Source organism: Brachyistius frenatus, unplaced genomic scaffold (assembly GCF_029030835.1).
Source record: "Brachyistius frenatus isolate BFR_SWC_R1_liver_20210118 unplaced genomic scaffold, ASM2903083v1 Contig_54, whole genome shotgun sequence".
Lineage (NCBI taxonomy): Eukaryota > Metazoa > Chordata > Actinopteri > Embiotocidae > Brachyistius > Brachyistius frenatus.
Genome location: NW_027210653.1, coordinates 1,937,617 through 1,965,593, shown reverse-complemented (window position 1 = coordinate 1,965,593; position 27,977 = coordinate 1,937,617). Strand labels below are relative to the sequence as shown.

Here is a 27,977-nt window from a genome sequence, read left to right as displayed (position 1 = left end):
TGAGAAGGATTATTGTTCTATGTCAAACATAATTTTTCTCCCTCTAATAATCACTTGTTTTAACATGTTAACATTTGCTAATGAAAACAAATGAAAATTATGCGACCTTTAATATTTTGTTGCACAAACTTCAGAGGCAATCACTGGAAACAAATGATTTCTGCATGTTCTCAGTGAGACTTCTGCACCTGTCAGAAGGTAGTTTGGTCCACTCTTCCCAAGCAAACTGATCCTGCTGCCTCAAGTTTGAATGGTACCTTCTCCAAACTGCATGTTTCAGCTCTTTAGATGTTGATGATGGGATTCAATGGGAACTTAAAAAGAAGGTCAAAGAGGAGAAGGAGAAAGAAACGAAAGCAGCAAAGCAGAAGAAGAAAGAACAGGGGAGAACATGCTGTGCATCTTTGGCTGGATGTGCAGGAGGAAGTACAACGACGACAAGAGCGACAAAGAGGAAGCGGCTGGACCGCAGTAGCCCTCTTCCTCCCCCCATTTTCCACCTTCCTCCTTCCTCCACCCCATGAAAATGATAGGACCTTTAATATTTGGTTGCACCAACTTCAGAGGCAATCACTCCAAACAAGGGACTTCTGTTTGTGTCAGTGAGACTTCTGCACCTGTCAGCAGGTAGTTTGGTCCACTCTTCCCAAGCAAATTGTTCCAGCTGTCTCAAGTTTGAAGGATGACTTCTCCAGACTGCATATTTCAACCCCTTCCATCGAGGTTTGATAGGATTCAGATGAGGGCGCATGGAAGGCCATTTCAGAGAAGTCCAATGTTTTGTTCTTGACCATTCTTGGATGATTTTAGCAGCTATGTTTTGGGTTATCGTCCTGCTGTAGGACCTATGACCTGCGATTAATAGAGCTTTCTGACACTGAGCAAAATGTTTCACCCCAGGATCGTACCTAGCACTGAACTTTGTGCCATTGCACGTCTAACTTTTAGATGCCTGGACCAGTCATTGTGGAAATAAACAAATTTAAATCGATCTGATAGATGGAATTTAAACCAACCCAGTGCAGTTCCTTTTATCTGAATGTCATTTTCTAATCTCAATAATACAATCTTGTGAGATACAGCAATACAACTATAGAGACAAGTCCATTATTATATCATAAAATCATTTGCAGGTTATTTGCATTTATACACATCAAATTGCTTGTGGTGCTTTCTACAAGGTACAAAAACAAAAAACAAATTATATGTAGCCTAAACCTTAATTATTAAACTATTAATTTATTAACTCTACATAAAATTGTTTATAGTCTTCTATTAATATACATAATATTATCTTTTACTAGCTCCTGTTGTCTTGACGACAGAGCACTTTGTACTTTTCTGTCTTATATCTGACTGTTGTTCATTTTAAGTTGATAAGACTGAATGTTTTTGTTTTTTTCTCCCAACAGAACAGAGTTGGTGAAAGACCATTACTACACTTCCCATTCTTTTCAGGTTGCGTACACACAACACAAGGGAAGGTAGTCTCTACTGCAGGTAGCCTGGAAAGCAAAACTGAGGGCAAAATGGTATCGAAAGACACTTGACGGTCCACAATAGGAGTGTACGGGACATGTAAATGGGAGGAGCATGAAGAATTGACAAAGAAAGAAAGAGAAGAGGCAGTGACAGACATACGGAAGAAGCACAGCTGAGTTTTCATGAGTTTATGATGCAGCGGAGACTCAACTTCGGTGCTGTGAGTTCGGTGATTTCTTTTAATATCCTACCATAGAACATTTCCCTTACAACTGGATTGGAAAATAATCGATGTGCTTTCTGAGGAAAAGCACACGCATGGAGACTTTCTGATACTTTATTCTAATTTTTAACCGATTTAATGGAACACGGTTTCGCCCGCCAATCATCCAAATCCATAATCGACGTTTGAAGTTTGAAATCTTGGATCAGCTGGTGTTGCGTCATATTTTGTCTCCATTTTTAGAAAGAGTTTCCCATTTCTCGCGATTTGGGTTCGGTTTTATCAGCGTCGTACAGAAAACGGCACTGGGTTTTATGTCTTTTTGTAGCACAAGTATGAACCGCTTGATGTTGGGTAACCTGCATAAACCAGGAAGTTGAAATTCTAACGTCGAGGGCAAGGTGTGGCAAATCATAGAAAAACATGACGTTAGTGTTTGCAACCAGTTGTTCACTTGACTGTTTTTGTGTCCAAATTAAATTGTTCAACTCCTTGAGACTCTTCTCAGCAAATACAATAAATAATGGAGAGTTTTTATGTTTTCATTTATACATACATGCCAGTATTTGGCTGTGGGGGATGTAAATTACTGGAGTTGTACATAGTAACTATTGAATGTGTATTGAAAACAAAATAAACACAATTAACCCTTCAGCTTCAACTCCAATAATAGATTTTGGATTAGTTGTCTAAAGTTTAAAATGGCTCCAAACTCTGTAACAATAACATCATAACTTTGTCTCCTGACAGGTAATTTGAAGAAGAGAAAATGAATATCATCACAAGGTTTGAACTGAAATTCTCCCCACCGACAGAGACACATCCTGTAATACTGTGTATAGTTAACAAAAACTTCAAGAAGCTCAAGATATTATTAAAAGATAGCAACATTAATGCAGTTTACCCCTGCAGAAAGTGGGGTGATTATATAACCCCTCTGATTGCTGCTGTTGTAAATCACAACAGTGTTATTTTTACGTACCTTCTGAGTCAGGGAGTGGACCCAAATTTTTTTTCCCAAAAAGGGCTTTCACCTTTGCATTATGCCACACTGTCCAAAGCACCAGTTAGTTTTGTGGAGAAACTGCTCGAAGCAAAAGCTGATCCAAATGGATCGATTCCCATGGAAGCACAAATAGTCACACCGGTGCAAACTGCAGCCGTCAATGACAGGGAGGATATCGTGAAAATGCTCCTCTCTGCTGGTGCACTGGTAACATTGTTACCTCCAAATCATCCTGAGCATTCATTTTACAATGAAAAAATAGCTCAGATGATTCATAACTTTGCATCCAAAGGAGATGAACACTGCTCCAAACTCCAATATTTCTTAGATTTGGAAATTGCTATTTGCAAAAAATCATCTGAAGAAGTGTTCAGAATTTTTAACAGTCACATGTTACTGGAGGATCCTCAAACCCATCTGACCATGATTGAAATTTTTTTTACTGTTGCTGGACCAGATGAAGAAAAATACAGACAGGGAAGCATTAAATGGCTAAAGGAAGACGAGAATTTGAAAACCTACATTGCGGGTGCAGTCAGTCGCTTTCCACACATTCCTGAGGCGGAAGTAAAAAGGACAGTCGATAGTTTAAATGCAGTTTTCTGCACAATGGGAGACATACCAAATGATCAAGCTCTGGCTATAATTCCTCCACTTCTGAAACGGCTTTGCTCAAAAGAGAGACCTGATATTGTGTTAGCAGTTCTGCAAACACTGTATGTCATAACGCAGAAGACAAAAGGCAAAAATGAATGGGACTCCAACTTTATGGAGAAGTTCTACATAACAGTTGGTCCTTTTGTGAATGAGCTGTACTCCTCTGACATCAGGGTCTACACATACGGCATATTTGGAAACTTGGTCTCAGTAGAACATGCAGCTTACCTCTTTCCAGTATTCGGGATAAGTTCAGTGCCCGAGGACATACTGATGTTTGCAGGTATGAAAATGAATGAAAAGCTGAAAGACACGCTCGGACATCTGAAAGATTATTTCAGCAAGCCGAGCTCAGAAAGTGAGAGAACTACGACCGTACCTGAATCCAGCAAGAAGAAGAAGAAAAAGTCAGAGTCGCAGGAAGATCCAAATGATGAAGTTTCCACAACACTTCCTGTTGTGGAATCAACTTCAAATGTGAAGCCATTCAACAGCATCAAATCAACAGGAATGCAGACTTGGCTACAAATCAGCAAGAGGTGGAAGGAAAAACTCGAGAAGCTTGTTGGCACCGATGAAAGTAAAAAAACCAGAATTAAAAGCATTATTTATGTGAATGATGCAGAATTCCGCATTGCGAAGGGAAGCGATGGCACTGAAGTCTTCTTGGGGCTGAGAGATGATGGCACGGAAGTTGCAATCAAGAGAATGTCTCAAAGCAACTATAAAGAGCTGAAGAACGAGGAAGGAATCTTGCGACTTCCAGAGCTTTACCATCCATCTATTGTTCGATATGTTGACGCCGCAGAAGATAAAAACTTTGGATATCTTTGTCTTGAACTTTGCGAATACACCTTGGAAGAATACATCAGCAAGAATGATTGCGATCCACAGATGATGAAGAATCTCGTCTTCCAAGTCCTTGACAGTTTAAAGGTGCTTCACTGTAGAAACCCTCAGATTCTTCACCGAGATCTCAAACCACAGAACGTTTTGATTGGTAAGACAACTTACAAATACTTTGAAACGACTGAATTTATTCTCTGAAATTCAGTAAAGGGCCAAACATTGTTTCATGAGATGTTCTACATGTTTTGTCTTGCAGGTGTTAACGGGAAGGCAAGATTATCTGATTTTGGCATAAGTAGGCGGTTACTCAAAGGACAAACAACTTTGCGCACTGCCGGCGCAGGAACGAAATGCTGGATGGCCAGAGAGACTTTAGAATCAGACTCTGTTATACCGTACAAGTCAAACACGGATATCCAGGTTAGTTATTCTGCCACTCAAACTGAATTGATATGTTGGTGAAAACACGTAAACTAATCAAATTGGTGTGTTCATTTTTAAGGTGGCAGGGATGCTGATTTATTATATCCTGTCTGGAGGACAACATCCCTTCGGCAAATCCTTTGAATGTGAGTACAACATTCACTTTGGGAAGTACCGTTTGGATCACATTCAAGATGTGGTGGCAAAGGATCTCGTCGAGTGGATGATCAATCAAGAACCCAGGAGCAGACCTACAGTCGAACAATGCTTGAGTCATCCCTTCTTCTGGTCTTGTCGAAAGTAAGAAAGACACACTTGATTTATTATTGATTGATTGATTGATTGATTGCTTTTCTTACCACTAGAACAGAATCTGGAAGCTCTGGTTTCAATTCAGCTCTGTATAAAGCATTGTGAGGGCTGCTAATGCTGACTGGAACTCAGATATCATCCAGGACGAACCAGGCGTGCTAACATTTGCGACGTTGATAACACTTTTATATTCATTTCTTGAGCTTTTAAACTTGTCTGCATTAGTAACACTCATACTGCTTTATCATGCTGAGAAATCATTTTTAATTTAGTTTCACAAAAAACAAAAACAAAAATTCAGTTTATTTTGTAAATTTTTTCAGGCAAGTTGAATACTTGAAAAATGTTGGAAAGAAGGAGGAGATTGTAAACTGTCGAAAGGCTGACGAGGAACTGATCAGCTCGCTAGAAAAATGTGCCGGAGATGGATCCTTCCAGCAATGGAAAAATAAGGTGACTGCATCATCCCAGTAATTTATGTATTCGTCAATTCCATTTTGTGACAAAGGTTTTTCGTTGTGTTGCAGTTTCCAGCAGAGTTGGTCCAGAGGATGGATGGAAAGAAAAAAGCCTACCCTGAAAACACACTGGGATTACTGCGCTTTATACGCAACCTACATGAACACTAGTAAGTTTAAATCAAAAATCTCTCTAACTGGTACAAAGAGCAGATAATATGATTTAAATCGTGTATCTAGGACTTGAAAGTTGAATTGTAATTTTCTGATCACTTACTGTGCAAAGCACTAACTTGCTATTCAGTAAAAAATGTTTCCCTCTCGTTTGCAGTCTTAAGGATGCAGCCCAAGTTGATGTAATGGCATTATTTCCTGATCTCTTTGGATGTATTTACAAGTTTGCCAAAACCCGAGGGTGGAATTTAGAGACGCCGTTGAAGGAAATGTTTCAAAGAGAAGACATCAGCAGCACCTTTGCAATGCTATCAACAAATGCTGAGGAGGATCTGGGTGTCCCAGTTCAAGAGTCTCAACCCACTGACTTGAAGGGACCTATGAAATAATAGCAGAGTCTTAAAAGAAGTCAGGGAACAAGCAGCTGTAGTGCTGAAGTTAACAATAATATTAACCATGCCTTTTTTATATTTAAGCACTTACAATACCAGGACTTTGGCGCCAAAGCAGCTAAATGGAGCTCAGCCATCTTTTATGCTTTACATCTGTGTTTTTCCTTCTATGATATCAAAGTGTCTTCTGTGAAATAAGCCTATAAAGTTTGAAATGTGTTGTACACAATAACTTGAAGTGCATTTGGGGAGTGCGCATCTCTGCCATTTAAGTCCAATGGTGCACTCCTCTGAGTGAGGCAATGTTACAGTCGTACTGGGTGAAACCACTGTCACCGGGTGCTCAATCATGTTTGCCTGCTGTATTAGATTTAAGTAGGTAAAGATGTATACCGGAGGACTCATTATTACTCACAGGGCATATGATAAAAACAAACATTATCATGCACAGCTGAACAACTGTACCACTGTCTGTGACAAAATTGTAATCTTTTCACACACTGGTCCATTGATATTAGGTTACCTAAAAATATGCTGACATTAACAAGAATTAAGGATAATTTCTCCTGCTTTTGATTGTGTTCATTTTTACTGCTGTTATCATTTACCACTAGAGTTATTTCATCATAGTAAAATGTTTTATGTTCCATTATTATTCAATGATATCACTACATTATATGAAAAGGAAAAGAAATAAAATAAATCTTATGGTGATTTCTTTCTCAGAAAACAGAGCTGGTTCTTCTCATGTTCCATTACCTGTCATGACCTTACAGAAAGATTGCAAAGGAATTAAATATACCTAAATATATAACTTATTTTCTGTTGAATGCAAACTTTACAAACCTCTTCATCACACAGAAATCATAAAAGATCTTTGCACTAAATTGTAAGAGGTGTAAAGATTGGAATGGCGTTACAAGCCTCTAGCATTTAATTACATTAATAATTAATGAATTAATATCAGTTAATAGTATTGCAAATTTGCAATATATTATTGAATACATATTTTTTTCTCCAGATTATCTTTTTTGTGTTTTATGTTCTTAATACATGATATGTTTAATCTTAAATATCTAAATACATCTGTAAAAATAAGATAGTAAGAAAAGCTCTTTGCTCATACAAAGTGACAAATGAGGGTAGTATATTTATGTTAAAGCTAAACAAACTAAAGTAAAAGTAGAAAGAGCATATTTTGATGAAATTTGCATTTTATTTAAATGTCTGGTTTATTCTCTAAAAATATGCCCACGTCGTCACATTTAGTCACAGACTGCGCTTTTATTGTGAAGGAACCGATTTCCGTTTTGCTCGGTGTTATTCCAGTGACACTGCAGGTTTTTTATCTCCGAATTATATACGCTGCCAAGCGTTTCATATATATATAATCTTTTAAAATTTCAAGGACAATACGTGCTCAAGGTTTATTTTCTATAACAAAAAAAAGATATATATATTTTCGATGATGTACCGGAAGTTGTTTCCTGTTTCTATTTTCCGTCCACGCGACTTGACATCAGAGGCCAAAAAAAAAACCAAAAAAACTAAAGTGACGTTGCAGTATAAACAAACGGAGGAGGAGGAGGAGGAGAGGGAGAGGGAGAGCTCAGGCGGAGGCGGAGTGGGAAGGCTGTATCCTGACATTTTAATCAAATATTTCGAATAATGCAGCCTTCCAAGAGGAGCGAGGGGGACTGGCAGGGGCTCGTCAGCGAGGTAAGTGAGAGGCGAAGACCGCGAGGAGCTGCTGCAGAGACGGAGGGGTTTTATGACGCTTCCCCGGTCCATATGGAACGAGCTTCGGGAACCAGGAGCCGTTTCAAAGTCGACTTCAAAATATATATTAATACCACCTCATTGACGACGTTAAGTTGGCTCATTTGCTCGGGCCGATGTCATCCGACTCGGGTTGGAAATGCGCGTGCCCTCCTCCCTCCGGTGGTACTCCGCCCGGCGAAGGTGTGACCCACCTGTGGGCCCGCATTTACCTGTTAACATTATTTGAGAAATGCATTTAAAGTTTTCCTCGATATGGCTTTATTTTGGAGTTGACGTCATGCAAGCCTCGAAGCTTAATGTAATTAGCACTGTGTGCGGAACATTTCTAACAAACAGCCTTTGGATTTTGCAGAAATGCAACATTAATGCCTCGTGAAATTACTCAAAATGTCAGACATATTAAAGGCAAACACACGAGAAAGTAATTCATATTCATCGACAGTGAAAATAATCGTTATTTGCCTCAGCTGCAGACCACACATTAACTTTACAACTCTATTAATGCACATTCAGCTCCATGACAGCAGCTGCTGTTTGATTTGGTTATGAGCTGGTGTGACAGCTGTTAAGGCTGTTCCTTCTGCTGTGCCTTATCTACACTTAGTTCTTGTGTGTTTTTCCACCTGCAAGCAACTGGACAGGTTTGGTGGTCATTTGTACAGTCAAGTAATTTCACAGAATAGATCATAAATACAGGGGAAAAAAAAAAAAAGCTTCACAGTGCAGCAGATTTTATGATAGAAGGATGTTTTATTGACACACAGAGAGCTGCATGACCTGCAGTCAACTCTGTCCACAGCAATGCATCTCCTAACACCCGCTGTCTTCTGTGCTTTGTTTGTTGTAGTTTCTGGTTTGTAAACGCAAGCTGGAGAGTAAGAAAGAGGCCCTGCTCATTCTGTCTAAAGAGCTGGACACCTGTCAGCAGGAGCGAGACCAGTACAAGTTGATGGCCAACCAGCTGCGAGAGCGCCACCAGGGACTCAAGAAGAAGTACCGGGAGCTCATTGTGAGTGGTTCACACCTTCAAGGTGATACCTTTCTTGTGAATATGGGTAGTATTATCTATTTTACAGGCACCAACAAAAGAATAATTACGGAAAAAAAAAAAAAAGTGGAGGCCTGCTCCAACATGTTGGAATCATTTTTCAAACAACGTGTGCTATTTGTACTCTGATGCACAGTACAGTTGCATTTGAGGATAAAGCACGTATTAATCATGTCTTTCCTTGATGTTTCAGGATGGTGACCCCTCTCTGCCTCCAGAAAAACGCAATCAAGTAAGCAGATGTTGATTTTAAGGACTTTTCTTTCTGCCACTAATACTACAAGTGTCTACCTGTGTTTTGTTAGTGTAAATTTCATGATTTCATGGTTGCGCTTGTCTCTCCCCCCCCCCCCCCCCCCCCCCCCCCCCCCCCCCCCCCCCCCCCCCCCCCCCCCCCCCCCCCCCCCCCCCCCCCCCCCCCCCCCCCCCCCCCCCCCCCCCCCCCCCCCCCCCCATTTTTTTTAGTTTGTTAGTTGAGAATAGCAGATAATCATAGCTACGGCGGATGTGTCTTGTATCCTTCCTCTAAGTTCTGCTTGGTGGTGCTTCCAGGGACACTGCGACAGTCAGAACTGAGCATCTAGCTGCTGTAAAAAGAAGTCAAACATCAGCAAAACAGCAGTGTTGTGAAAAGGATAATGTTGACATGCACACTAATGTGCAAGGAATATGATTAGGATTGGAAAAACAGAGGTTTTTGTAATGCTGTTTTAATTTAGAATTGTATTTTCTGACAGCTCTTATGTGTCCCTGATTATATAATAAATGACCGTATTATACTTTATTTTTGTATCCGTTTTGTTAAGACTTTCAAGTTTCCACTGGCACCCATTGTCAAAGAAGGGATTTGGACCTTCTCTGTGATCAAGTGTCCCGGCACAAGCTGTTTGTCAGTCACTCATTCACACTTCTGCTCCACTTGCTCCTCAGGTGAACCTGGCTCAGCTGTTGAGGGACTCCAGAGAACGAGCGAGGCAGCTTGCTGAGGAGATGAAGGAGCTCAGTCAGAGGCTTTCAGAGGCCCACGGAGATAACAAGGTACTGTTACCACCACCAGCAGCACCACACACACGCTTATACATAGTTTAAATACCACTCCTATAACAGATTTAGTGTGGCGGTACTTAATCCAGTTCATGACTAAATATGTTTGGGAGGAGCAGTGAATTTAACACGTCTTTCTTGCAGCTCCTGAGGATGACCATTACTCGACAGAGGCTGGGGGATGAAGAGGTCGGGGTGCGTCACTTCGCTGCACATGAACGTGAGGATCTGGTTTGCCAGCTAGAGAGAGCAGGACTACAGGTTGACGCATTTCTTACCTTAAAACACTTTTATCACTGTTTACACACCTGCTATTGACAGTGAATCTTCCGTTTATTTCAGCTTTCAGCTATGTTAATTTTTTATTTTAGCCTCTCAGAACCAAAGACAAAAAGATTTTCCAGATTCACCATGTTTGTACTAGAATACTGCAACTTTTCAGGAAAGGAAGGATTCTAGGAACTAAATCGACACTTCACCTGAAGAAACCCTCGACTAAATCGAGTTCCTCTGACAGAGGAACTACTGTCACAAAAGCTTGCTTTTCCATTGCTTGATCCTGCTCAACTCGACTAGATTCTACTCTACTTTTTGGTTTTTCATCAGGCAAAAGTTGAGGATAGTACCTGGAAAGTTTTTTTTGGTATCTCCATTGTCCAGGTTCCAAGTGAGCTAAACAGATACTAGAAAACTAAAAACACTGCAGACGACTAATTGGTCCAGAAACATAATCCAAGAATGGTCACCGTGTGCACGACATGGGACATCTTGCACAAGCCTTCAATTGTTAAATTAATACTGTGGTGGTTGCATTTTTATTTTATTTACTAGTCTACTTGATTCATAGAGAATCAAAAACACAGTCTTTTTTTTTAAGTTTCCGTTGTTCCTCAACTCACTGAACACCACAGACACAAACCTGGTCGGTGCTGCAACTCGTACACAGCTTCATTCACACAAGAAGCAAACACTAGTTGGCAATAAGGGTGACATGTTACTCCCGACTAGAACAAAAGGAGCGGGATAAGCAGAAGACGTGTTGTGAATGAACTGAAAGCAGGAACAACAAAAAAGGAGGAGTGGCGATTTAAACTCGTAGCTGGTGATTCAAAAAGACAAAACGTGTTTTGTTTCATTTCTTTTATATTCTTCAGCAGAAACCAGTAACGAGCAGCAGATTGTCACTAATTTAGAGACACTCTTGAGATTTCATTCAGTTTCGTCTCACTTTCCACTTGTCAGCCTTTTTTTTTTTTTTTTTTTTTTTTATATCCGCTCATTGCATCCATCCAAACATTAGTCATGCGATAGTAAATAGAAAGAACAATGCGGTGACTGTTGTTGTTTACGCATATATGTAAATTCATCTTTTTTAAATGATTGTATTCGTCTTCAGAGTTTTTCAAATGTGGCAGAAACTATAAAATGAGTGGGCAAATGAAGCTTTCCTGTGTCTCCATAGTTCCCGGTGCTAGTTGGTCAAAGAGAGACTAATGATACAGAGATAAATTCATCATCTTAAAAAAAAAAAAAAAAAAAGTACCGTCAGTAGCTGATTATACAGTTAATTCACATTGTGCATCAGGGGCACGTCTTACTTTACTCTCAAACCCACTGCACCAAACAGAAAACGCAAATACTCTCAAACCACGACAACTGTCACTTCCTTCCCCTTCAGTACTTTTTCAGTTGACTACATTTTGTATGAAATTACTTGATGAATACAAAACTAATGTTTTTGAAGAAATCCTCCCTTTACCTTAAATGCCTAAAACTTGCATTTTACTTGCATATTTAGTGTACAGAGCAGTAAATACTGCCATCATGAGGTTGATCATGTCAACCTGCTTTTTACGGAGACTGAGGAGATTAACGTTGAAGTTGAGGGAGTTCTTGAGGAAGGCACTTCACTTGTGTCCTCTACACCGGGAGCTACTCAGTTGAAAACAGCACACGGCGCGTCACAGTTTCGAGCTCCGAAATTGCTGATGGCTAAAAACAGTGTGTGCACTCTCAGCAAATGCGAATTCAGTGAACAAAGCTTTAAAATATCTCTGCCACTCAAACCTTTTAGCGGCTTTTAATACAAGCATTTTTTTTTTTTTTTACCCGGGTGGCTTTTTGTTTTGTTTCGCTAGATGGAGGAGATGGAGCACAACGTGAAGGCCCTGACAGACGAGCTGCAGGACGTGAAGGCGGAACGCAACGTGTTCAAAGAGAAAGCTGACAGGCTGAATGTGGAGCTCAACCACATTTTGGGGAACCGCGAGGCACGCATCATTGATGTGGACGCACTTTGCATGGAGAACAGGTGAGTGCGCTGCAGAGGGAGAAATCTAGTGGACCGAATCACCGTCATTTGACACATTATTTCAAACATAATCTACCTCTAGTTCTCCGTCTCTCCGGGCTACAAGCTCGCCTGCAGAATTGTGTTTCGCAGTTTTGAACAATACTAGAACACATTTGATATTTAGGAAGTAAATACATTCAGAATTTGCTTTGATAACAGCTTTGCACAGTTCTCATTTTCTCAGCCAGATTCATGAAGTCGTCGCCTCCGTCAGGAAGACGTTCCCACACATTCAGAACACTTGTAGGCTGCTTTTCCTTTACTCTGCGGTCCAACTCAAACTATCTTTGCTGAGTTTTAGTCGAGTGATTGTGGAGTTCATCTGAGGCAGCACTCCATCACTGTTCTTCTCACACAGCCCTTAAATAGCCAGGAGGTGTGTTTTTTGGCTCATCGTGCCGTTGAGAAAACGCAAATCAGATGTTGCAGCAGGATGAGACCAAAGTACAGGTTTCCCTGATCTAGTGTCCATTCCTTTTTTTGTGTGTGGCCTAAGCAATTCTTTTCTTATTACTTTTCTCCCTCAGTAGGAGTTATTGTGCAGCAATTAGACTATGAGGGCCCGAGTCTGTCTCCACTCTGCCCTGAACACTGCTCGTTGAACTCTGGGAAGCACTGATGTGGGCTCTAATCTGAGGTGCCGTTAATTGGCCATTTCTGTGGCTGGGAGCTCTAATGAACTTCTCTGCAGCAGAGGTAACTCTTCCTTTCCTGGGGCGGTCCTCATGAGAGCCAGTTTCATCCCAGCGTTTGATGGTTTTTGCAAATGCACTTAAAGAAACTTTCAAAGTTCTTGAAATTTTTCAGACCGACTGACCTTCGTGTCTTATAGTAATGATGGACTGTCATTTCTCTTTACTTAATTAAGCAGTTATTGCCATAATATGCTCTTGTACAGTAATTGAATACAGCTATTCACTACTACTACTACTACTACTACACTACTAATGGACCCATCTGCATTGATAAGGCAAGGAACCTCTGACCAATCTCACCTGTTGACTGAAAACCACCCATGTGACGACCACATGGAAGCTGGTAAAGATATTGACCTGAATGTGCAGAGCTCTCATCAAGGACAAACGAAATTGATAAATTATGATTAAGGGACATTTGGGAAAACAGAGCCATACATATTTATTCACATGGGAATAACATAGCTCGGCTGAAATCATTTCAAAGGTTTATTTTTAACAGTTGCTGTTTATATGAACTTTAACGTTCACAATGTTTGCACATTTTTTAATGCATTAAAAAAATCTGAACATACTAAAGGCTCATTTACAGTAAGTCCACTATCGTTTGTGGACTGGTTGCATGATAAGTTATCCGAGTTTGACAATGGAACGTCACCTCCAGACGTGTACATTTTGCTGGTGCTAGGTAAGAAAGTGAAATCGTGTTTTAACAATTTTGGACATTTACTAAGATTACAAACTCGTAAATAAAGCTCAGTACGGTGTTTTAGTGGTGGAGGAATTTTCTAAACAAATAACTTCGGTAATTGATATTTTCTGCCTTAATATGAACACGAGGCGTGCATTGCAAATTAGCTCAGGCTATAAATGCTGCAGTGTGTGTGCATTGGTTTATGCTACATACTTGCCTCTGTCCAAATAAACATTAAATAAATACTCAAATGTGTGACTGTTGCACATGTCCACTTATTTTAAAGTTGATTCAATGTGTCTCACTCCGACTAACCATTCTCTGAGCTTCAGCTTAAAACAAAGCGTCATGTTTTGCATGTAATGTTCACCTCCTCTATCATGTCCGACGTGCTTCATCCACTGGTTGCGTTTTAATCACTGTCACTGTAGGTATTTGCATGACCGTTTCAGCCAACTACAAGAGGAGGTGAACCTGCTGAAATCAAACATCATGAAGTACAAGGTATAAATGTAAAACTGATTTTGAGGCTTTGATGTAATTGTATTTCATAGTGCACTTTCATTATAAATGCACTTGAAGTAAAGGAAGCTGCTTTTAATCACAATGCCCATCAAGCCTGGTAGGATGAGCTTCAGTCTCTTGTTTTTCTCTCCCCACAGACGGCCCTGGAGAGGCGGAAAAACTCTAGCACATATGGGAAATTAAACAGCAGTCCCCTGACTGGAGTCCTCTCAGCCAAACAAGGTGAAAACACAAATTGATCACTTTGAATTCGCTTTAAACGAAATAGATGTCTGAGCAGCTGATCTGGCAACTGAAGAAAGACAGTAAAATACTGTCTGTCGCCTCGGTTCTTTAGATTGCAAATGCTTTGTGATCAGATGCACTCGATAACCGATTGTCTGTCTTCAGTATAACAAATCAGCTTCTTAGTTTCTGGCCGTGACTCACTGCATTATTTAATGATTTCTGTTTTTTGCCGATCCTTCAAGCCAGCGCCCGGACACCAGCTGGGTTCCTAATTGTATTCTGAGTGGTAGAAAGCACCACTGGCAGGGAAATGAGCCTGCCATGATGACTGACAGTAGCTGGCAGAAGCAGCACAGTGGGTTCTGGAGTTAAAGTTAGGCGAGTGTCACCTAGTAGACAGCTGTTTCTAACTCTCCATCTCTGTCGTGCTCTTGTCATGCTGTTTTCCCCCTCTCCTGTTATAACACCCTGTTCGCTGGGATCTATTTTTAACTTTTGTGTACATTTTAGTGATGCGTTATTGGCAGGCTGTGGGTTAGCACCTACATATCTTTAGTAATACGAGGTCACATTTTCATCACACACATCTTGCTTCTAGTAAATATATCTTTCTCCCACTTTTTTTTTTGTCATTTTGTCCATCTATTCTCTTAGTACCGCTCTGTCATTTGTCTGCTTCACTCGTCTTTTTCTCCTCCCCACCCTTCTTTTCTTCTCCTTTTTAGTCCAGGAGATGCTTCTGGAAGAGCAGGGCTGCAGCCTGCCGGCCACGCCTCAGTCCATCTCTGACCTCAAGTCCCTGGCAACTGCTCTGCTGGAGACCATCCATGAGAAGAATCTGGTCATCCAGCACCAGAGGCACACCAACAGGTAATGAGAGGGTACAGTGATGTGAGAGGAGCCCTCGCCTGCTCCTCCACGGACTGCATCAACTCCTGTTTCACCTCCGAACTTCAAACACCTGACACACTTTGAATGTTTGTCTACCTGTTGTTAGAGTCCTCCTCCTCAAAGGCAAACACTGAACTGTGACACATGAACACACACACACACACACACACACACACACACACACACACACACACACACACACACACACACACACACACACACACGCAAGTCTGAAAAAACTTGACTTTCTTACTTGGTCTGCAGGATCCTGGGAAACAGAGTTGCAGATTTGGAACGGAAGCTGAAGACCTTGGAGGTTTCAGGATTATGGAGTCTTCCAGGTGAGTCGAAACAAAACGGCTTAACTGTTCCACATTGCAGTCTCCTTCCTGACGTCCTAAACTGATCTCTCCATTATTTAATCAAATATCAAGCTCAGTTCAGTTATTAAACAATACCAGAGTAGTACAGCAACAGTCATTCACAATTTTTATCTTTAGATTAAATACGTTTTTTTTCTGTGCATAATTTCTAAATGTAAATGCAGAATTAGCGTAAAGGGGTTACATTTTATACCCACCATTTGTTTTCAGGTAGTTACTAACCCACAAATAATTACACGTGATCAATAACTTCCCAATGTTAGAGTGAAAAATAATGCATCAGTCTCAACCTCTGTATGCATCCAACTGAACATGACCTGTTGGTGTTAACACAACTGTAAAAGGCCTCAACAGAGAACCTGGAATCTGCACCACACCATGAGCAAACATGACCGTATGCGTGTCTGCGTGTGCGCGCATACAGTCAATGTTATATGTTTCAAAATAAAACTAACACAGAAATTGCGTATCTTTATAAGTGAAAAATCTTACCAGGAGATCTGTAATTTATTTTGGTAGTCATCTGGTAATTTGGTAACACATTTTTAACACATTAATGAGGTTTTCTGTTCATAACGGTGTGTCTTTCTCTCCTCTCTGGCTGCGTCTCAGGCTTGACCTACCACGTATCCGTGGGAATTGGGAGTATGTATTCCTTCTGCCCCACTTAGCCCATCCATGCCCTGTACTGTGTCATGCCAGGACAAATCTGGGCAGAAGCCCAGAAAACATGTCACCTCATGCCCACAGTTTACAATGTGTCGACTCCATTGACCACCAGCTCATGTGTCTGTTCATGATACCATTGACTGAATCAGGTTGCCTGAGTATCACACACTGATGATCCGTTTGATGCAGTGGGCCTGTCTTAGATTTTAAAAGATTTTTTTTTTTTTTTTTCTTCTCCATGTTGACTTTGAGGCATGTTTCAAGGACAGCAGAGAGCTTTTTAGGGCAGCAGATTACTGCTAATTTGACAATTTAAAATTATGTTCTGATTCTCACTGGAAAGAATTCAAATCATAAGAAGACTGAAGGCTGTCTTATTATAGACTGATATCCTGTATGTCGTAAACTGAAGACACCGAAGAAAATTGGCTTTCTTCTCATTTTTGAGGAACCTGGGTTGAATTAAAGCTTTATTTCAGGATGAGGGTGAAAATGGGAGCAGAAGGGGAATATGACGAGTAAAATATGCTCTCAAAGATCCTATTTTCATTATGTCAGACAGTGTAGAAATGCTCCTTAAAATTAAGCCAAATTTTACTCCAAAAAACACAACACAATTTTCTTTCACCAAAATGTAATCAAGGCTAGTATCCCAAAACTATATTTACAGTCTGGAACCAGGAGACAGGGCAGTTCAACCAGAAAACAGTTCCCCCTGATCCCCACTGGAGGGAGATGTTGTGCCGTCTATGAACCAGACCGAAAGGTGGTGGGGCTGCGGCTGGATGGAGGTGCCCTGTCATGAGACCGTCATTCTCTCCGCCATAAAACTGACAAGCATCCATTACTGAAAATGATTGCCCACATTACAAACACATTTAGGGGAATGTGCCGTTATTAGGGAATTTGTAGGCGAGGGCCCAGAGTGCCTGACGACCACGCTGTCCACCACAGTTAGGGAGACAGAGATATAGAGAGAGATGTGAGCGTCTGTGGCCTTGATGTGATATGAAGTTGGGCTGATGGATATTAAAGGCAAACAGGATAGGATGGAGGGCCTTGGCTGCCTACTTGAGGCCCGGAGAACACTGGAGGTGACTACATTGTCTACGGATGAGAGAGAGCCAAAAACAATAACAATGACATCGATGCAGTGAGTCAGATAAAGTTGTGATTGATGGATCTCCACGTTCCGCCGGTCCACCCCCCACCCCAACCCCCACCCCCAACCCTCACGCTGAACGAGTGCAAGCTGAAATGTTACATTACAAGTGAAAGGCTGTCAGTGTGCATCAGCTATTGAAAAAGACAGAGGTGGATACAGCGTGCTCCCTTATAGCTCTGATTTGGTGTGTTGACAGACTTTTTTCCAGTTTAGAGGAAGGCATTTCCTGTCAGCGCTGCATCCCAGTGTAGGTTTGACAGATATGTATGTTTTTGTCTCCTTATTTGTGATGTAGAGTTTACGATCTGCTGTGTTGGGGTGTCACATCATGTAGAATAGTCTGTTATTATTCCTGCGTATGTGCGTGTACAGCATGTTGTATGTGCTTCAGAGAGACAGGGAGAAGGCCCTCAGTAAGGTTTAAAACAAGATGCCGGTACCTCCCGAGTGCCGGCTGACTCCTGGAGACACAACTGCTGTGCTCAGTCTGGGTCCTCTGCATATGTGATAACCAGCAACACCCTATTATTGATCTTAAAAAAGGCAGTCTGCAAAACTCGGCACAAGAATAGTGTGTTTAAATTAAGTAGCACAGTCTTAAAGCTCCGGAACCGCTGACTGCCTCGTCGTTTGACAGCTGTCTGATAACACAACTTTTAAAGAAATAACAAAATACATATCATCTTGACAGACTTGACAATCATCAGTCATATCCATTCACAGCTGATCATTGTTTTGGGTTGTTGTGGACATTATTGTCTTTCTGAGCTAAAAAAAAAAACAAATTGGTTTAGCTGAACTCAATCGTGCCCCGTGAATGTTTGTGTTAAGTTTGATGGAAATCCAACCCAGCGTTGTTGAGGTATTTCAGTTTGGACCAAAGCGGTGACGTTCAGTCACGCCGTTAAAAAAACTCTTAACAGGATTTGAGACGAAAGCAAACATAATGATTGAAAGCTCTATACCTGTGAAATAATTAAAGGAACTTTTTAGACAACAGTTTACTTCTCTTGATTCACCCAGCTGCCGTGTAGAAGCTGCAGACTTTCATCAGCCCCGAACCCCCCCCCCCCATCACTCTCCCATCAGTGTAAACACTGAGCATCCATAACAATATGGACTGCATTCCTAACAATATGGTCCCCGTTCACCATTCATGATTCTCATGCATTGTGTCAGCCAGTCATCCATTTTCTCATTCTTCTGTTTGTTTTCGTGCCGCACACTTGAATGGTCGGCGAAACATGCCAAGTTTTGCCTATCCACAGGCTCTCTGTGAAGGCAAAGGCTGCACACTTTGAGGCTTCTGTGCTCATGTGCATATAGTGTGTGTGTGTGTGTGTGTGTGTGTGTGTGTGTGTGTGTGTGTGTGTGTGTGTGTGTGTGTGTGTGTGTTTATATTTGTGATGTCTGGTTTATAGTGCACAGTCTCCTACAAGTAGCATATGGTGTCAGCCTAAGAGGCGTGCAGCCATCACTAATGAAGACAGATGACAGGGAGCTGAAGCCTCTTCCTGTGAGCACTGCAACGCATACGTGCATGGATGTTTGTGCGCCGTGTGAAAGCACACGCAGCGCGCCACCGTCCATGTGCTCCATCCGAAACCAACACCCCCCCTCCAAAAAAAAAAAAAAAAAAAAAAAAAAACTCCTTTCACCACTTACTTTGTTTTTTTTCTTGTCGTTTGGACGTGAAAGTAACCGGGAGCGTCTCTTCCCTGTTGCTGGTCTTCCAGGGACACGAGACGGTATCGCACCGAATGACAACCTGCAACCGGAGCTCCATCCAACACGCGCCACATCCCGGCTAAACATGCAGCCCAAAGTGCGGCCGCCCAAAGGTGAGTGTGCAATTGTGTGTAGCTGGCTTCTCCAGCCATTGATAAGAGCCCCCACCGCTAACGGCATAAACACTGCAATTAGCCACGACGTGCGAAACGCTCCTTTCTATCTTCCATGTTTAACCCAAGTCCTTCCCCTTCCCGCTTCCACTCCTCTCTGCTTCTCATTGGTGCAAGCTGCCCAAATGCCATGGCATTTTGTAAATGTGAAGCAAATTCTCGCCCACTGACATTCAGAAACTTCTGCCGTGTTCTCTTTGAAAGAGGGTTGGGGGGGGGTGGCGGGGGACTATAAATATGGATGCCACTTCAAGTAATGTTGCTTTCTTCTTGCGTGTTTTTTGCGTGTGTGTGTGTGTGGATAGGTGGCTGGGACTCTGTGTGCAGTCTTTAACCTTTTTGCCTGCACATCCACAAATATGGGTCAGTAATCCCCAAAGTGAGAGCATATTTTGGCGAAGAAGCAGAACTAAGCTGTTGCTATTGCCGAGATGCAGGGCGTCACACTTGTCTTGCGTCCCCTTGTCTGGGGCACTGCTGCTATATTTAGCCTGTTGCCATGGAAGCACTTCAGTCACATAAGTAATTGAAATAACTTTCTACGTTGACACAGGGATCCAACTCTAAAAGAGGAAAGTTTTTCTGGGAGGATCAACAAGGCTGTGTTCATTCCTTACATACTGTTATTTTGGTTTTGCTTGCATTGAAGACAGGCTTTAACAGCCTGTATTTGAATTTCATTATTAGTTATTAATTTATGAAAATAATAATTGTGAAAATACTGGTTTGTTGCAGCCCTAACCAGCCGTCCTAGGAATCATTGCTGCAGGAATTGCAGAAGACTTGTTTTGGTCTTCCAGGCGTCTGTCTTATCGCACTACACCGCCAGAGCAGAATGAGGCAAAAATATTTTCAAGTGAGAAATTAAAATGACCGTTCATCTCATCTTCCCTCTCCCAGTTCGGTCAGGCGACAGAAGTTCACATGAATCATCTTGGGAACGCCGCGCCGTTGGCAGTGACCTTGGCACAGATGGCGTCAGCAGGGACGACACACCTGCACCGCTCGACAGCCTGGAGCCTCTTGACGGGGTCGAGACAAATGGGATTGACAGGAGAGCGGGAGAAACGGTGACCCCGTCGGACGATTCCGCCGCCGTAGAGCCGGAGGAGGGGCGGAGTCCGGTGGAAGAGGCGGGGCAAGAGGTCGAAGGGGTTGAGGATGAAGAACTGGGTTCCACGGTGGAGGAAGGAGAAGAGGCGGTCCTGGCGCTGGATGTCCCGCCCACTGAATCAGACCTTCAATGGCTTTCAATTGAACGAGCCTGTGTCAGTCATTTAGAGGTGGGTCACCTGCCTTGTGAGTCCCAGGACGATGAGTCTAATCATGTATCTGAACACGAAGAAGCCTCGGTGTCCATTCCAAAGAGCCAGGCCTTGGAGGTGTCGAGCACAGGCGAGTGGGACATTCATTGTCGATCTGCACCGAGTGACACCTGTCAGAGTGACAATTTGGCATGATGTAACGTCAATGAAAGATTTGAGAAGCTTATTTGAATCCTGGTCCTTGTCGTTGTTATTGATGATTGCATTAATCATCCCTCTACATCGCCACTTCTCGCCGGCCGTCTTCTCCACCGAGCAGCTCTGTTCTTGTCAATAAAACGGAGCGAAAACACTTTTTCAGCCACTGTTGACAAAGCCCGAGGTGCATTTTGAATCGAGACAAGGTTGTTGCTACGCAGGAACAGAAAAATCTTGAAATCAATGGCGTCGCATGCCCTACAGGAAGAATTCAGCTCGGAAAATAACACATATGGGCAACATCAATTCCTGTGCCCCATATTCCCTTCTTCTCCCCCGCGATAAGATAATCCCAATTGTTTGCTTTCTTCTTCTTCCTGAGGGATGCCAATAAACTCAGTGCTGCATAATATTGGGACTCTTAAAGGGATTCTAAATTGGCTTGTAATGAATGTGTTGTAAATACTTGTGAATTAATAACCTTCATAGCCGAAGTTCTTTTGATGTCTATTCAGCGATGGCTGAATTTTACTAATCAGTCAATTTTTTTTTTCTTCTTCCTAATTTAACAGTTAATATTTGTATGGGACTACATGTGCCTTATGCTGTATGTGGAAATACTTACTGATATTTATAAATATAGATGCATAAACCTGCAGCATTGTTGGTCATCACTTATCTTCCACAGCCAGGATAATCGGACCGGGGAAGAGTACGCAGTAGTTTAGCTTATTTGAAAAATCCGAAAATATTCCACTATGTATCCATATAGTGTCTTAAAAGATGGCTAACAGTCATGGACAAACTATTACGCTGTAGATAAAAATGCAGCTCATGCCAGTCCAAGTAGCTGTCGTACAAATTAAAACTTGACCAAACCAACTTCAACATTGTACGAGAACACGACTGACGATATTCAGTTTAATGCAATTAAGAATGTTTAAAAAAAAAAAAAAAAGCTTAATGTCAGTTGAAATGTTTGGGTTGTGATGATGAAGGAGTTCTTGAGTTCATGTGGCAGGGCTTCAGATAGCTCTGACTTCAGGTTGGGAACCACTGACTCCATGAACTTGGTGGAACAGCTTCCACACATTCAGTTTTTTGATATTAATTTTGATACTAACAAGGTTCTTATTGATTGTAAATGCAGCAGCTCTAATATTTTTCTGATTGATAGATTTGACGTGTGGGAATTGTTGTGGCATTTCAAATCTTACCTGAGGTGTTTAAAATGATAGAAATATTCATATTTACGTATCAATCGCATTACCAATTCGTCACATTTATATATTGGATGTCTGCCTGTGACTTTATATTGGTTTTTTTGTGTCCAAAGTATTTTCTTTCCAGCTAAGTATCCCAACATGTGCACAGCAAGCGTCTCTGTGATTTTATAACTTAAAAAACAAAGTTGTAGAAACCAGAAGTTTTCCAGCACTATAAAATGGATGCGCAAACACACCCGTTTTGTCTTGCAGCCAAAGTCCAGATCCCAGTGTGTATTGAGAATCAGTGGTGAGGCCGACTCTTCCTGCATGCAGGTGACAGCTGGCCTCTCCAGGCAAACACAGCGTCAAAGCCAGAATCCATGAACTGCTTATTCTGCAGAAGGCCACTTGCTATTTTTAATCTCTGATACGAAATAGAGGCGAGAAGAGAGAAAGAATTCGAGCTCGGGATCCATGATGTGTACCCAGAGTCGGCCCGGTGCCAGCCAGCTGATCTGGCACACTGCAGCAGGCCTTTTTTAGTTGTTGTTTTAAGTTCATTAACCAGATGGAAACGGAACTAATGAATTTACAAGATGATGCGAGCTTGCCGTTAAGTTCGCCATAAAGTCGTTGACCACTTTTTGATTGTTTGCATGCATATGAATGCCTTAAGGAAAAGAGCTTTTAGCTTTGCACGTGTTGGAAAAGAAAGAATGCAGATGTGAGCTGGTTCGGCAGGGTAGACGTGTAAAATAGACTGACATATTCTTCATGAAATGTCACTTTCAACTAAATATTAAATATGGGATCCTGATCAATATTTATGAGGCATTTTATGTATTATTGGTGTCCTACATACTCAAATACTGAGATATCTGCCTTCAAAACCCTGCCTGGGCAGGTCATAACAGATTTTCAGGTTTAAGGATCGGGTGCTGGTATTCAGGACAAAATAGTCTGCAAGTGTATTGATGGTTCACTTATGATGACTGGGATTAACCTCACATAACCGCACAAACCATCGACACGTCAAGATTCAGCAGCGACGTCGCCCCTTTGACCGTTACCCGTCAGGATTTCATTGGCCTGTTTTTGCTGAGAGTTGTCGTAGCCAATCGTCACCACTACAGATAAAAATGGGGCTACTGTACCAGCACCTAGCCCTTGCCAAAAAAACGAATCTTAGCCCCTTATCTGTGACAGCGACATCCCCCACTGGAGGGCAAGCAAAAATATGCGCGTGGCGAAGTGTGGATTGGCCCCGTGATGCCTGAATCACTCAGGTGTGTGTTTGCATTTGTATATTTGTGTCTGAAAGAAAGATCAAGGGAGGAATCATTTGTATGTGGGTGCATGGCTGCCTGTGATGTTTGTAGCTTTGTACTTATCTGCTACCCTTTCATGTTTTTAGACGTTGAGATTGGGTTGTATCATATTATATATGGCGCTAATCCTATCTGAGTATTTACTGGCTTTGTTCTGTTCCCGAGGCCCCCCCCCCCCCCCCCACTTATCCCACACACCGGAGCATGAATGGTTGGAGACGCCAGCCGGGACACAGCGGTGCTCACCACCTCTAATAAGTGTGAGCAGGGAGCCAAGGGGCCGCTGGATGTAGGGGAGTTTGACACCCCATCATCTCTAGGTCCTGCAGAAGTTTGATGGATGGGGGCATTTGCAGCCAGCAGTTTCCAGGACAACCACTCAGCAGGGTTAATTACTATACCAACCAGTTACCCCCTACCAGTGATGATCAGTGCCCTCATGATCCACGCGCCGTTCACTCACCTCTCTTTTTTTTTTGTTGTTTACGCTTACCTGAGTTTTATATCACATTGGGCCTCTGAGACACTCAAGTTCGCAGAGCCAGGCAGGTTTGCTCCCCCGCTGCTGCGATTTGAGGAGTGCAACTTTCTGCTCTGTTGCTGACAAGGCTGTTATTATCTGAGATAAAAGAAGAAAGAAAGGAAAAAAAAAGGACAGGACAAATATGTCAGTCATCTTTTTCCTACTTGTTTCATGTGGAGTTAATTCTAACATTTTTACTTGGCAAGTATGAGAGTGTTATCAATCTTCTCATCAAAATGTCTGTAATAAAGTAAATAATTGTTTTCCATACTGCTCCTTGATTGAAACTTAAACCTGGCTTGTGCTTTAATAGTCAATCAAATTATGTAAGCAAAGATTTTTTTTAAAAAAAAAATGCCTCAACTCCCATCAGTCCTCATATTAATTTAGAAATTTCATTACAGTACTGCCTGCCCTGCTGCCTGTAGTTCTTTGCTCCCTGCGATCAACCTCTGTAGTTTTCAGATTTCCTCATGGCAAAACTGAAACTGACTGCAGCAGCAGCAGTAGCAGCAGCAGCAACAACAACAACAACAACAACAACATGGCTCCCAAGGTCCCGCTGGGAAGCAAGGCAGGCAAACTCGCAGGATGTTGGAGGAGCGAGAGCTTGTGGACCTCCGATAAGCAGAAAGGCTACGCTGGGGGTCAGCACGTAGCCACACCATACAGTCAGATCGCTATTAAGATAGGAGATGGTGGGCCAGTGTGATAAGAGCTGACAGGACCCAGTGATGTGATATCAGTGATGGGGCACCAGCTGCAGATGCGACTGTTCCTAACCAGCAGGGGCATCGGGGTTGGACTGAACTTGTTCTGGACGTCAGGCTGTTGAGGTAATCCTTAATTATGTTGACTCAAATTTCACAGTAATTTGGCAATTCCAAAAAAACATTCAGCATGGCAATATTTTGACATTAAAGTCAGAAAGTTTCTGTCTTAAAAAATATTAAATTCCCTGATGTACATATAAATATATCCTCAGTGGATAGTTGAAAAGTTTTAAACCTTTAGATCCAAATGCAAAAACATACATTATGGTCATTTAAAATTCATTCTACAACACAAAGTGTACAAAAAGAAAAGGGTCTGCGTACTTTCTGAACCAACTTCCTTTATTTTGGTTACATTAGTGTGGGAGGTATGTACACTTTACAGCATTTCATCATAGTTCTGTTCGACAGAATTGTCATGTTTCTATCTTAATTTCATTCAGTTTTAAAGAGCATTTTCCTGGCAAACTGCTACAAACTAAAAAGAGTACACTGGTATAATATTGAACACATTTATTCAGGGAAGGAAGGTATTTCATCAAAGTTCGAGTGACAGGCAGTTTTTTGTCATACATTGTTACCCTCTACTATCACCCACTGTAGATAACCACCTGGTTCAACCTGTTTATAAAGCACTTGTCTGTAGATGTCTGGGTTTTATTATAGTGTTTCAGGGGAGCAGCTTCTAAGCAGTCTATGATTAAAATGACCAACCAGTAACCAGTAAAAAAAATAACTTTAAAAACGCTGTATTATTACAGTAAACATTAACTTTGCAAATAACTTTCAAAATGTCCCGCTTCCAATATCAATATCCAGACCAGTTCCTCAGGTTGTAACTGTCTAAATAGGTGGCTTTTGCCATTAAATTCTCTCAGCTCCACATCTATGATTTTGAATCATTTGAAAGTTTTCCAAATCATTTGCATATTTTCCTTCAACCACCCCCCCAGCGTCCATGCCAAGCACACTTAATTCACTGTTGTCCAAGTTTATGAAATGCCGTACCCTTATACCATTTCAATGATAGCCAAGAGACTTGTTAAAACTTCTTGGTAATACAATATTAGCACATTATGCAAACCCACAAACTGCAGCGAAAATGTGTGCGCTTACTCCAGATACATACTAATGCAGTGGAACCACATGACCTGAGAGGCACAGGGAAGCAGTAACTCAAATTTAAATAGAAAAAAAACAAACGTAAAATTTAAAGGCACAACACAATAATTAATTAAGATACAAATTATTAATTTGCATGTCTTTGTAGTCTTTTGTAGTCATTTTATGTATAGTTGTTTGGTGTCTCTTCAGGTTGGGCTGGCCTCTGTGTATTCTTTTTATAGTTCTTCAACCACCTCTTTGGAGTTGCTTTGCATGTTTTTGTCTTCATTTTGAGTCTCTGTGGTCATTTTGTGCGTCAGCTTCTGTGTTTGGATGGAAAGTAACGGTAGCGTCGGTATTCTGTTCAGCTCTGATATGAAGGTAATTTAAAAAGAAAATATCGGATTGGATTTGGTTGCCAGATACACGATATTAAAAGTCTCTTATCAGGCAGCAAACATGTAAATCACTACCTCTTTTAACTGAACTTTGTGACTTTCTAATTGGAAATATTAACAGTCCCTTCAAACAGAGGCTCAAATCTGACCCGAGGGCCTCATGACCCCTGGGACCCCTGGCGCTGTTCCCATTAATCCACCTCATTTCCAATATTTTATAAAATAGGTGCATAAAAACATCCTTTCTAGGTCATATTTTCAATTCTGTCCCCGTACTCTCGCTGCCAGCTCTGTTTGCCAGAGCTATTTCATACACAGCTGGCTGGTTCTTTAACGGCCTGTGAAAGGTAGACCGACAACAAGGTGGAAAATTCCAAGTAGTTTGAATTATCCTCGAATATTAGAGAATTAATACTTTGTTGTAACGCTGATTTTTTTTCTTAACCACCACCATCAATCTGCAGCTATAAGCAATGAACCATTCGCTATTATGCAGCTTGTTAGCAACGTCCAGGCTGTGTAATTACCTGTGTCAATGGCGATGATTGTCTTCTGTGACAGATTATTCATCACTTTATAATTCTAGAGGTTGAAAGAAGGATCTTAGACTCGTCTGTAAGTAAAACATTTCCATGCTCATCACTGATAGCGGTTACAAAACCGTAATTCTAATTGACACGCTCGAGAAGCAGCTACCAGAAATGGAAAAGAATAAGGCACAATTTAGCAAAAGTCTGATTCAGAAGAAAGGGAAGAAAGTGGGAAACTCCAGAGATGAGTCTGGTTAGTCAATCATGGATGTTGTTTGTAGTTGTTTACAGATTCATTTTTGTTGTTTTGAGCTCTTCACTGATGTTGAATTTAGTTTTCAATTTTCTAAAAAAAAAAAAATCTATATTTATAATAAAGTAGTTGTGTTTTTATTTGTTGATAATCAAGTGTAACAACTTAACCGCTGCCAGAGGAAGTCCTCTCTATTTACCCGTCTACAACTTTGCACTGAAATAAGATATGAAGATGCAATAAATACAAAATACCTAAGACTTGTTTCTCTCATTTGGCGTTCAAACAATGTAAGAAATATTGAAGTGTGACATCATGCCCGCTCACCCTCGAAGTTAAACCTAAATTTCTTGTCTTTTTCTCTCCAGTACAAGTAGTTAAAGACACTCATTCAACCCGTTTAGTTTCGTAGTATGCGGCCGATGAAGCAGGATATTGATGAGGCCAATCAGTTGTTTGGTAAAGCATGGGCGACAATATGGCAACACACATCCTGATGGAGGCAGTTCTCAAATTAAATGAAATTGTGAAGAGGGAGAGCAGCAAATGAATACGACCGCGGAAACCTCATCAAGGCCTGAACAATTTAATGTCGAGTGTTATTATAATTTTGCATGTATTTGTGGATTTTGAAGAGAACAATTCAGCGTTTGCCGTATTTATTGCGTATGCTTACATTGCAGGTTAAACTCATCACATTTAAACTGAGATACTTAGAAAAAAGTGATGTGATGACACGATGCAGTAAAATGCTCCCTGTCAGTGTTTTACCATTACGTATGATGTTTTTGAATTTATATTAAGCTACCGCTGCTTTAATGTGCATTATAGTGCTGTTGTTCCTTGAGGTTGTGCTTATTTTTTTAACTACTTCATTTACTGATGGTTAGTTTGAGCTACGGTAGCCTAAAACATCCTTCAACCCTTAAAGGAGCATCTGATCCTTCAGTTTATCAGAAAGATTCAAATTCAAAATCTGCAGATTTGAAGATGAGTGGCTTTCACTGGACGGAAAGGGGATGAAAAACTAACTCAACCTGTCA

General features: G+C 41.4%; 2 protein-coding genes across 4 annotated transcripts; both read left to right on the top strand.

Moving 5' to 3' along the window:
• Nucleotides 1-1,599: 1,599 nt before the first annotated feature.
• On the top strand, nucleotides 1,600-6,628 carry LOC138624721 (uncharacterized). 2 transcript variants are annotated; one of them, XM_069705159.1, is made up of 7 exons: nucleotides 1,600-1,702; nucleotides 2,456-4,368; nucleotides 4,474-4,637; nucleotides 4,720-4,940; nucleotides 5,276-5,405; nucleotides 5,480-5,580; nucleotides 5,742-6,628. In XM_069705159.1, the coding sequence occupies exons 2-7, from the start codon at nucleotides 2,475-2,477 to the stop codon at nucleotides 5,971-5,973; spliced, it is 2,742 nt and encodes a 913-aa protein (XP_069561260.1). In that variant the 5' UTR covers nucleotides 1,600-1,702; nucleotides 2,456-2,474; the 3' UTR covers nucleotides 5,974-6,628. The 2 variants fall into 2 exon arrangements, with proteins under 2 accessions (XP_069561260.1, XP_069561262.1); XM_069705161.1 differs by having other exon boundaries at nucleotides 1,686-1,711.
• An 862-nt stretch (nucleotides 6,629-7,490) lies between these two features.
• Nucleotides 7,491-21,475, top strand: ccdc149a (coiled-coil domain containing 149a). Of its 2 annotated transcripts, XM_069705157.1 has the most exons (13): nucleotides 7,491-7,695; nucleotides 8,606-8,767; nucleotides 9,000-9,038; nucleotides 9,737-9,844; nucleotides 9,995-10,111; nucleotides 11,989-12,161; nucleotides 14,024-14,096; nucleotides 14,255-14,339; nucleotides 15,071-15,215; nucleotides 15,501-15,577; nucleotides 16,232-16,264; nucleotides 19,190-19,294; nucleotides 20,255-21,475. In XM_069705157.1, exons 1-13 carry the CDS (start codon nucleotides 7,645-7,647, stop codon nucleotides 20,812-20,814), a joined length of 1,728 nt encoding a protein of 575 aa, XP_069561258.1. In that variant the 5' UTR covers nucleotides 7,491-7,644; the 3' UTR covers nucleotides 20,815-21,475. The 2 variants fall into 2 exon arrangements, with proteins under 2 accessions (XP_069561258.1, XP_069561259.1); XM_069705158.1 differs by lacking the exon at nucleotides 16,232-16,264.
• The last annotated feature ends 6,502 nt before the right edge of the window (nucleotides 21,476-27,977 follow it).